The sequence below is a fragment of the Theobroma umbraticum genome, unplaced genomic scaffold, assembly GCF_002168275.2.
Source record: "Theobroma umbraticum cultivar Fairchild unplaced genomic scaffold, ASM216827v3 scaffold_130.0, whole genome shotgun sequence".
Taxonomy (NCBI): Eukaryota; Viridiplantae; Streptophyta; class Magnoliopsida; order Malvales; family Malvaceae; genus Theobroma; species Theobroma umbraticum.
In genome coordinates, this window is record NW_018397264.1 from 1,061,801 (window position 1) to 1,073,850 (window position 12,050).

Sequence of the window (12,050 nt, forward strand, 5' to 3'; positions counted from 1 at the left end):
AAATTGTATTGAAAGAAATATAATTATTTCATTCTGTCAATTTGAATGTATATAATTGTAACTTAAACTTTGCAACATATATGCTAGAATGAATTGTTTATTATAAAAAATGATACATTGATGAAATTCAAAGTAACAGTGCAACACTACAATTTATATTTGAGAATTACATAATAATTTATTTATTTTTAAAAATTAAAATTATAAAAAATAAAATCCATGTAACGAAAAAAAAAAGAACATGATAAGTAGAAGATAGAATCCACATATGACATAATAAAAAAAAGAAAAAGAATATGATTGATAGTTTTGTAAAAATTTACGAAAGAAAATCCATAGAGATTTAGAACATATAGGTAAATAAAATAAAAATAAATAAATAAATAAATTTAAAAACCTTTAAAATTGAGTCAAGCTTATAAAATTATTTTGTTATTCTTTATTTATATTAATTATTAAATAAAAAATATTTTGGGAGGCCACTAAAAAAATTTATAAAAAATTTAAAATATGTAAAAAAATTTTAAAATTTTAGCCCCCATCTTATAAGGAGGCTCCACCTCTGTTAGTGATAACAACCCGATTGTTAGATGTGTGTCACTATTTAGATTGTAAAGAAATTAAAATGCCTACTATTTCAGAACAAGATGCTCTAAATTTGTTCTTGGAGAAACAAAGTAGAAATATTTTGAATTATCAAGATTTATTATCGTATGTGAAATCTGTCATTTATGAATGTGCTAATTTGCCCTTGGCTGTTGTTAATGTAGCGAGCAGTATGAAAGGCATATGTGACATTCATGAATGGAGGAATGCAGTTTGTGAATTGAACACAGTTGGAAAGAATGTGAATGAAAAGGTATTTAAGCAACTCCAATTCAACTATGACCGTTTAGAGGATGGAAAAATCAAGCATTACTTCCTTTATTGTGCATTATATTTTGAAGATTGTAGCATTTATAGACATGAGCTAATAAAACCTTGGATTGAAAAAAGGTTTTTGGACAAAATTGGAAGCATGCCATCAAAGTTTGATAAGGGTCATACTATATTAAATAAACTGAAAAATAATAGCTTGTTAGAGAACGATATTTTTGAAGATAATGTGAAGTTGCATGATCTTGTGAAGGACATGGCATTACGCATTACCAATCATAGACCTTGATTCTTGGTAAAAGCTGGTATGCAATTGGAAGAGATGCCAGCTACGCAAGAATAGACTGAAGATTTGGAGAAGGTTTCATTGATGGGGAATTAAATTATGAGTTCCATCAAGAATGTCACCACCAAAATGTCAAAAGCTGACAACTTTACTATTGTCCTCTTGCTCTGTAGAGAGTATTCCAGAATGTTTCCTTGAGCAAATGTGTCCACTCAAGATTCTTGATCTTTCTAATATTCCCATTAACAGCTTGCCGAATTCCATCTCTTATTTCGAAAGTCTCAATGCATTGTTACTTTATGGTTATAGGAAATTAGAGTAGGTGCCATCTTTCTCAAAACTTGAAGCTATAAAAATGTTGGACATTGAAGGAACATGTATCAAGGATCTCCCTCATGGGATGAAAAAGTTGGTAAATCTCGAATATTTTGATCTTTGTCCTGCGCATATAAAGAGGTTCCCTATGGAATATTATCAAAACTCTCACGCCATTAGAACTTGGGAGCGTATAAACTTTTCGATAGCTGTAGAAGATTCATCAAGGGAGAAGAGATAAGTGGATTGAGAAAGTTGGAGTTCTTTTGAGGGAGGTTTTATGACTTGAACAAGTTGAATAGTTATGTCCAAGCTTTACGTGACAGAAGACAAAGGCCAGCTTGTAAATATTACATTTGTGTGGGTGATCAAGATGTAGTTAATGAGGGTTTTGTAAAAGGTTCTTTTGGTAGAGAGAGGATGTGTTGTAATGAGTGAATCGAAATATGCTAAAGGCAGTAGAAAGGAAGACTAAAGCAATCTTTGAAGTGTAAGTGCTTTGGTGGCAGGTGGTAAGGAATGAGAAAAGGTAGAGGAAGCGACAAATTATGACGAATGGGAAGGACTGAATAGAAATAATGTTTGTAAGAGTCTCGAAAGATCTTTCAAGATAATCTCTGGGTTTCTAATAATCTCTTATTGCCTCTTAACCTCCAACCCTTATATTTATACTGAACATGAACACTTTTTTAAGAGTAGTTAAGAGAACACATTCAATAAAGGAAAAATGTGTTTGTCATGGAAGAGCAGTTCAAGAACGGTTTATGGGATATTAAAAGAATGACGATGTAATTGCGTAGCGGGCGTAAGTTTTGGGTAATTGAGTAATAACACTTGATAGTGCGTCACGTGCATTCTTAAACAACAAAGAAAGAAAAAGTATTAAAGCACATGTACTTTAAGAAAAAGTTAAGAAGAACCTCTCTTAACTATCTTTATATATGAGTCACCAAGTCATGCTCTTCAGAACATTCTAAATGTGAAGATAACTCATGAACCTTGCCACTTGTTCTGAGTTACTTTTACTTACTTTTTCTGAATTACTTTCACTTACTTGTTCTGAGTTACTTTCACTTCCTTGTACAAACAGTTATTTCATGCTTGTTCTTAGGTGTTTCTGTGCTTGGAACGCCCTAAGCGTTTCCACCCTCGAGTGATTCTGCACTTAGAATGCCTTTCGATTTTTTTACATTTGAAACACTCTTGGGCGTTTCTATGCTTGGAACACTTATGGGTGCTTCCACGCTTACAAAGCCCTTAGGCACTTCTATGTTGCATCTTGAGCACTTTCGTGCTTGTAATATCCTAAACGTTTTTATGCTTGGAATGCCCCTGCACACTTCTACCTTGGAATACCCTTCATGTAATTTTTCTATAACACATCAAAAATAATAGTTAGCCATTTTATTAAGACACCTAAGGTTATAACTATAAATCAATAAAACATCTACTTATTTATTTTTATAAAAACTTAAGCTTAATAAATATAAATATTTTTATAATATATATTTGGTGAGGGATATTAAAAAAGGAGCTCTTTTCGTTACCAAGTTGTTGAATTTAAATTGCTTAATCAATACGAGGAGATGGATATGAGCTAGAAATGGAAGAACATGTTTGGATTTTGGTTATTTGTTTTTGTTTGATAACAAGGATAAAAAGAAGAAATAGCAATGCATATAGCAATATTCAACCTTTTTATGTTTTGGATAAATGATCAAATGCTACCAAAGTAATTCCCTTGGCGTGTGTCATTGTCATGTTTTCTATATTGATGAAACCATTTTCCACCTGCCATCTTATTGTATTTACAACTTTGCCCCCTTTTAAGTAGGAATCTTAACAAGTCTAGTCATGCTTATATAAAAAATCTTGTTTAAGTTCTTGTCTTGTAGATACTTGATTTTGGTTAGTACTTATTTTTTAAAAAATTATTTTACATTATAATACTGTACAAAGAATAATGAGAACAACCATAACAAGTGAAATACTACTTCATGCAAAATAATTAAAACAAGTAAAGTATTACTTTATGTAAAAGAACTAGAATAATTAGAGTATTATCTTATACGGAACAACTAATATAAATAGAATAATTACTTCGTATAGAATAACCATTTCACACGGACGAAAGTGAAAGCAACCTAAAATAAGTGACAGGGTTTGCAAGTTACTTTCATTTTCGAAAATTTTGAAGAATTTGACTTGATGGCTCAAATATGGAAGTAGTTAATAAGTCTTCTCTTAATCTTTTTCTAAAATACAAATGTTTTCTCCCTTTTACTTTCTTCTTTTGTACTTAATTCACGTACATCTTTTTTCTTTAAGTTGTTCTCGTATATCTTTTCTTGCATACCTTTTCCATTTATTATTTATTCAAGAATAAATCTCATTGTGTTATTAATGGCCATAAAATCTATTATTTTAATAGTTACATAATGAATTTATAACCGTTACTCAACATTGAAAAACCTAGTAATAATCAGCCACTATTAAAGTTGTTATTCATTACGTACATTAAAGTCCATTCTTGAGTAACTATCACTTTTAGTACTATATAAAATCTTCACAATTCATTTGAAGTACTTTTCAAAACTACCTTATTTTCGTTCTGAGCTTTTCTCTAACTTCTCTCTTTAACTTTTTTAGACATTTCATATCTATTCTCTTCTTACTCTCTTCCACCTACTACAACATTTAGTACTTTAAAAACTATTCTAATTTTTCTCGTTGACACCTCCGATACATCTTTTTACTCATTTACATCGCTTCTTCTCTCTATCATACAAACCCGATTTACATGTCCTAATCGGATTATTAGCTGACCAACCTAGTAAGTATATGTAGACAAGCCTATAATATAATTATTACTTTTAAAAATTATAAATAAAAGCCAAAAAATCCTAACTCATATTAATATATTAATGAAAAATAATATTAAAAAAAGTAAATTCAGAAGTACTTGTTTGAAACAAATGAAAATTTGACGGAGAAAATAAGGAAAGGCGTGTATACGTTTAGTAATCTGTGCGAAACTTCATCGGGGAATGGATTGTCAATTTGTGACCCAAACAAGCTGGAGGCTTTGTTCAGAACAATCCTGTTTCTGTGACCAAACAACCAGATTTTAGGGTAAGGCGGTGTCTCTCGAGGGCTTCAACCCATTCCCTTTAAAAGCCGGACCTTGCCGCTTTTCTCTTCGATCTGTCTTGGTTTCTGGCTCTGGGTTTTCAATCTGAGATTTGCTTCAATCTCCTACTCTACCCAGAAAAATACTCTAAACATTTCCCTTTGAATTTTTGCGATTTGAATAGGTGATGAAGATGATGAAAGAAATGGACGGGTGATGATCAACTTTTTCTTCATGTGATCAAAAATATCCTCGCTACGTTCTTTCTGATTCATTCTCTGTAATGCCGAGAAGAAATCCAGGCCTATTATTGGATTTTGCTTCAATATTTTGCAGATTTATAGTCTGGTTATGATTTTTTAGAATTTATCCAGGCATATCCCTGCAAATTTTTAGGTAGAGTGTTTTTGTATTAATTTAGACAATTTCGTAATCAAATGTTACAACATCATTAGATTGCTGAGCATAATCATGTTCAAATTTTACTTTGAAATTTTCTACACATTAAAGCATCCATCATTTATCTTGCTAATGAAATCTCATATTTGGTACGGATTATTATTGTATTATTCGGAGTAATTTATAATCTATTTTTGTAGATTTAAAATTTAATTGAACACATACATCTTTTTGTGAAATCTAGGATAATTACTATTCATTGTCTATTTTTTTAAAATGATAATACTTTTAAATATAAAATTAATTGTTTATGAAGATAATTATAATTGAAAGATAATTATATATTAAAAATAATTAAATATTTTATAATATTAATTTATTAATAACTCCATGGTGACGGCGGTTGTAGCGGTTCTGATTCCCTCATCGGAAGAACCCTAATTTATTAATAACTCAATACTGTAAGAATTAAGAATAATATTTTCTAATAAAAATCATTAAATTTATTTACAAATTTTATTTTCAAGTTGAATTAATTCTATTAATATTTATGATAAAAAATATTTTAAATAAAAATTATTATATGCAATTAAAATTTTTGTACATATTTATAAATTAAATAATAATATTTAAAATGATAAATTTAGATATATATATATATTATATGTATGTATGCGTATAAATTAACATTAATTCTTAGACATGGGCATGATCATTAGTGGTAAAACTTTATTTGATTGGTTCGAATTTGAAAAATTAAAAATGACTTGAAAGATTAATTGGAAATGATTGTAATAAAAAAATTTTCAAGTTGAAATAACTTGGGCCGTCCAATTGTGACCTATGGTGGAGTAGTGGGAGATTGGATAGGCTATTCCTTGTTTGATAGCAGCGTGCCTAATGGGTTTGGCTGTGGGCTGTCACAGGCCTGGAAGGTCCGGGTATAAAGCCCAAGGCATATCAACTTTTTAATTTCAGAATGAAAGGACAAAATTCAGCAGCTATAACATCCTCGCTGCTCATGTACGGCGTTGTGTGATCAACCAACGAAGTCATCTACGGCAGATGATGGACGGTCCAGGTTGCACCCTAAACTCCGCGTCCCAATACGTTGGCAATGTAATCCAAGATTCGCGAATTACTTTTATTTTTATTTGAAAATTTTTTGAGGAATTCTATGAAATTAACTTGCGGAAACTTCTATTTCTGAAAGAAAAAAAAATTGTCATTTTCAGCTATATAAGATCTTGGATTGAAATGATACAGTTTTAATTTTAATAAGGTTTTTCTTCTTATATATGGGTGAAAGCAATGCTTAAAAGTTTCCATGGTCATTCATATAACTGGTGACAAGATGGAGATTTCTATTAAGGAGTCAACAATGGTTCGTCCAGCTCATGAAACTCCAAACCAAAGGCTATATATGGATGTCTAACATGGATGAGATAGTGATAAGAAGTCATATCCCCACAGTATATTGCTACATACTAGATGGTTCTTCCAATTGCTTTGATGTCGAAAGGCTTAAGGAGTCTATGAGCAGAATTCTTGTTCCATTCTACCCGGTAGCCGGAAGATTGGGATATGATGAAAACGAAAGACTTGAGCTAATTCTGAGATGGATCTCTTAACTGGCGATTTTACAGATAGCTCGCAAGCTTGGCAACTAGTTCCAGCAGTGGACTATTCAGGAGGAATATCTTCTTATCCACTTTTCATATTGCAGGTAACTAGTTTTAAATGCGGATGAATCAGCATTGGAGTTGGAGTTCATCATAGTTTAGCAGATGGTACATCTGCTCTAAATTTCATTAATAGTTGGTCTGACATGGCACGAGGCAAACCCCTCTGCCTCTGCCTTGAACCATTATCAATGGCTGTTGGCCCTCCACAATATCAATAAATTTTATTGGAAGAAATAAATAATAATTAAGTTAGGTGCATGGACATTTTATGCAACAACATTTAGGAATCTTTTCTTTCGTTGAATGGACTCAATATGTTCAAATTAAATCGAATAAGTTGACCAGCCGAAAATGAAATTTCCAATAAGCTAATTAGTCCGGTTTAAGCGCTCTTCTTGCACCCACACCAAGTCAGTCAGCTCTAATGACGATGCTACACTTAGAAGGAATAAATAATTAAAGATGGGCATTTTCAAAGATGTATGATGCACATGGATACATGTTGGGTACTAAAGATGGTGGGATCAATGCTTTTACTCCAAAAGCCTGCAATTTTTCCAGCCAATCTCAACAAATAATCTATCAAGTGAAGGTTCAAATCAATGTTTTAATTGGAGTGATCGATTGAACTGATTCAATCGAAAACCACAGGCCTGTTAAATTGAATCAATATTTTTCATTTATATTTGCATTCGACAATTTATAAAAAATGCTAGTGGTTAAATTGAATTCAAACCTTTGTCCTTTTGACTCTAAATTAATACTCATACCATCCAATGAAATGCATAATTTTATTAAGCTTTTACAATATTTAACACAAAATTATAATATATATTATCCTTGAATTGAGTTGAGAGATTAAATTATGAATTGGACATGCATCAATTCAATAATCGGTCCAATTATTGATATATTGATTTTCAATATATAATTAAAAACTTAAAATCTGAATCATAAGTCATCATCATATGTAATATTTTTATCTATTTTCTTTCAAAATAAGATTTCATTAGTGCACCTAATCTTATCTACACTTTTAACACTTACGAAAAAGGACCATCAAATACACATGTTTAAAATTTTGATGTTGCTATTATACAGTCAAAGTAACCTTACGGTTTCGTGATTTGTTCAAGTTGCAGGGTGTTTAGGGGTGAACGGAGCAGTGAGGGAGGTTCTGATTCTGCTCCATGTGCAGCTACGGGCACTGCTGTTCTGGTTTTTGTTTGCATCACGGTTATCTGGTATATAGTTTCTTCTTTGGATGTGTTTTCTTTTCTGGATAGGGGCATGATGCCGAGGTTTTGGGGATGGATACCTCAGTTTTTGTTTTTGAGGCATAGGTGCCAAAGTCAGGGGCCATGCGGGGTATTGGATTGTGTAGGGATGATACCTCTTCCCCTTGTTTTTCTCCATGAAGAAATGAATTTCTAGCTTTGAAAAAACAATAAAAAAGCCATTACTCTTTATTCATTCATACAGTATCACATCAGATCATCTTTGTTGACTTCAGAAGGGACAATTTTCTTATTCGTTCACCATTGGTTCATGCCAAAGCACTCTCTTCTTCATGGAACATTTCAACTTTTGCTTCACTGCTTTATGAATTATCATGTGTGGTAACATAGCAGCAGATCCGTCCGTCCCTACTCAATTGGCGGTCGTCAAGTGACGGTAAGATACTAATTTCATAGCTAATTCGGAAGGTTTTACTATTTTTCCACTTGGACATGAATTTCTTGACCTTATTCAAAATTAGAAATCAATGTTACCAAAAAGACAAATGGATTCCAAAGGGCAGATGTTTAAGCTTACTCAAATCAAATGTACGGAAAAAATTTTGCTTTAACAAACCTGGCCTTGGGAAAGTTTCCTTAGAGCTGCAACATCTTTCTTTCTAGCAAGCTCTCTGGCATCGCTCAACAGGGAAAGATATTCGTGATGCCTGTCATTCTGAATTAATAGAGAAGGATAAAGAGGAAATGTTAGGACAGATTAATATAATATTTGGAAGTCAACTAAATGGGGTGTGGCAGATGGTACTAAATTTAACCACGTCGATCTGAATTTGCTCTAATTATTGCACAAATGAAGAGATGAAGAAAACATGCAGATTTATGACTAGGAAGCACTCTTGTTCATCGGATATCGGCTCATTAATTATGCACTAGAAGAGGCAACTTGGGGTTGTTTTAATTTTATCATTACATCTTAACTAATTAGTTACTGTGACTGCCAACATTGTGTTTTTGTGGCAGGACTCTCCCTAATTCTTTGGATAACGAATAAATATTTAATTATCCCAAAAAAACATCTTGGGAGTTGGGAATGTTGGTCTTAGAAAGAATATTCTTAAATTTAGTTAATAATTTTTTTATTTTTTGTTATCTATAAGTATTTATTTAATTTTTATGTATCACAACAAAAAAAAAAGAGCAAAATATCAGCTAAACAAGTCTATTCCATCCTGGCTACTAAAATTAATCCTTATCAAAACGCTGGGCTTAGCTAAGGTATTGTGTTGAGGTGAGTTGAAAAGAGAGATGTTGCATTCGAGTCTAATTAGTGCTCTCTTTCCGTACTAACAGTAAGATGGAAAATATAATCCAAGCAGTCGAGAAAATTTAGTGGAAAAATATGGTACCAGCTGTTGCCTCAAATTCAGAATGCGTTCTTGGGCTTCAACCTTTCGCTGGCGTAGTTCCCTTAGCTGCTGTATTGAAAGGCGTGCCTCTTTTGTCATAGCCCTAAGATCCTTCTCTATACGCACAATCTCAGGCATCACCTCAGAACGCTCCCGTCTTAATTCCATTGATATATTGTTCACAAGCTTCATATATATGGCAAATATGATAATATTAATATTATTATACAACACAGAGAAGAAAAGTTAACGGATTAATTAAGCTTTAAATAGGACTGTTTTTACTTTGATTTGCTCCTGTATGGCTCTTTTCGAGCTCAAGGGATTCCAAGGCTCGCCCTTGGCAATGGCATCTCCCAGAGCTTTCTCCTTTCTCTCTTCAATTTGTTTGATCTTTTCAACCGTCTGTATGTACCTGGCTTTATCTATATTTCCGTAACTATACCACCAAATCTGCCATAGGAGTCCCGACAAACCCGTCAGCAATTAATTAATTAAAAATGACACCAGCAAATTAAAGAAGACGATGATATAAGCTAAGTTCACTGAGTCTCCAGCTGTTATCTCACATATTCTTGTAGTAATGGCCTAGGGTCAATGAAATCATTGAGTCTCTGTCGGCTTCTAGATATCTCTTTTAAGAGTTGCCTTTCTGTAGCCATATTACTACTTCCATGTAGCATCCTGCGTTTGAAGCCCTACAACCATTTCAGTAGTCCTATATGAAAGTCAAACCAACCCCCGATCCCCCCACTTTCCAAAAAAAAAACGAAAGAAAAACGAAAAGAAAATTATCAGAGTATTAACTTAATTTAGTAGGAATAGTAAATATACTTACATGAGTATTTTGTTCTTTGGAGAAGGTGGACTTATTGGCTCCTCCCTTCCCAAAATTCAGCTTATCCAAAGCTGCTTGTAGATGTTCCAACATCATTGTTTGCCACTCCATTCCACCCATAATCCCACGTTGACGACTCACTAGTTTCTGTCGTTGTGACCAACCAGCTATCTGTTTTTGCTGTCCACGCAGAACAGAATAATTCTTCAACATTAATTCATTAGTCACTGCTCCTTACTTTTCCTTAATTCAAAGTTGTTTAAAATTCTGTTTAGCTATTGCTTTTGTTATTGAAGGCAGAAATTATGTTTAGAAAACGTCTGTTTTATGCAATCTAGTCGGTGCTTAACATACTTTATGATCACTATTATCAGAGAAAGAGAAAATTAAAAATAAAACAATATTATCTAGCTCACAATATGCAAACATAAGAAAGAAATGGCAAACCAAAACTGAGGATCTCATGGTGAGTGCATACCATTAGTATCTTGTATTTCTCGTTGATTCGAATTATATCTTGATCCATTGTTTCAATCAGCTTTTCATCCTCTAAAGAGTCTTTATAGGGCAAGAACCTGACAAAATAGAATCGATGAACCTTTTTAGGTTTATTGAGTTGTAAATTAAGCTTCTCAATTGCACTTGAAATTACGTCTGCGTCACCTTTAAAAACAGGAATTTGCTGCATCGAATTAGCTTCCAAGCAGTCCGTTGCCATGATTTTCTGCCAATATTTTGATGCAATAATACAATGAGCTGCTGAACATTAAATTGTAAAATTAAATAACATCTTCTTTCTGAAATTAGGAAACAAGAAGGCTCGACCCATATAAACAATGAAAATTGAAACTGTGGAGTGTGGACTCTCTAAATTAATGAGCTGAGAAAAAAAATAAGAAAACAAATGCATAAAAGAAAAAGAAACGAAAACCCAAATCATTAACACAGAACAAGTTTCGGTTCAGTGCACAAAAGAACCTACATCCATATACAATTTTAGGGATCAATTTAATGATCTGCCAATTCGAATATTATCTACAGAGAGATGCTTAAAACTGCCAAAAGGAAAAAAAAATGTATGTAAATATGAAAATAGGTGTTATAATGTCTAAAAAACAGGCATGGATGCTTACCTTGGAAACAGTTGATATGGCCTTTCAAACGCAGGAAAATGATTGGTAGGTGCAAACATATAAGCAAATAAATAAGCTGAATAGAAGAGTACTTTCCAGTTTATGCCCCAAGCCCTTGCACCCTACGCCAAGTCACGAGTCAACTCACTGCTGGCACCTCCTCACGGTCTTCTTTTATCGATTTTTTGTTTAAAATATTTTATCACTTTCTTTAATTTTATTGAGTTGACTAATGGGACGAGCACAAGTAATATAGTTGCATTTTCTCTCGAAAGAAGAAAAAAGAAAGGTAATGCTTCTGTAAGTATTCTTATTACAATCAAATTTGAAAATAAGAATTAAAATATAAATCATGATTACATTTTTTATTTTCAAAAAAGATTGAATCTAATTTTTAAATAAAGAAAAGATGTATCTAGCATTGAACTGAATACTCAAGTTGACCTTAATTAATCTGATATCAGAATTAGCAAACATGTCCCACCAATTCTTTGCAAAACACTTGCAGTGTCTCTGTTTCTAGTGTGTTTGTAGCCAACAGAGAAACGAGACAAGATAAATACTTAATAAAGAAGTTATAATGAATTATGGAGGTTAATTGATGACTAGTTCCGAATCCAAAGAACAAGCAGAGTAAGGTGTCACGGGGTTATTACTCTTTCCTCCATAAACCGGCTTATAGGGGTGTGCAGCACACCCGCTTATAAGGAGCTCAGGACTTCCCGTTTCTGTCTGATGTGGGAT

At 32.7% G+C, this 12,050-nt stretch overlaps 2 protein-coding genes, 1 non-coding gene and 1 pseudogene across 3 annotated transcripts in view; 2 read left to right on the forward strand and 2 right to left on the reverse strand.

Annotated features, from left to right (window-relative positions):
• LOC110421332 (disease resistance protein At4g27190-like) overlaps positions 1–1,915 on the forward strand; it is a 7,019-nt pseudogene extending 5,104 nt beyond the window's left edge.
• A 2,877-nt stretch (positions 1,916–4,792) lies between these two features.
• Positions 4,793–4,884, forward strand: LOC149526835 (small nucleolar RNA R32/R81/Z41). The gene has a single exon (XR_016351616.1). It is a non-coding gene; the product is annotated as a small nucleolar RNA R32/R81/Z41 (small nucleolar RNA).
• Positions 4,885–8,291: 3,407 nt separating this feature from the next.
• Positions 8,292–12,050, reverse strand: part of LOC149526836 (uncharacterized) — an 11,679-nt gene continuing 7,920 nt past the window's right edge. Inside the window, 2 exon segments of the mRNA XM_089784397.1 lie at positions 8,292–8,435; positions 8,546–8,644. Coding sequence (XP_089640523.1) covers positions 8,292–8,435; positions 8,546–8,644 — 243 coding nt within the window.
• Positions 9,273–10,891, reverse strand: LOC149526837 (uncharacterized). The gene is made up of 5 exons (XM_089784340.1): positions 10,652–10,891; positions 10,174–10,353; positions 9,905–10,033; positions 9,621–9,788; positions 9,273–9,521 (listed from the first exon to the last, which is right to left on the reverse strand). The coding sequence occupies exons 1-5, from the start codon at positions 10,889–10,891 to the stop codon at positions 9,273–9,275; spliced, it is 966 nt and encodes a 321-aa protein (XP_089640466.1).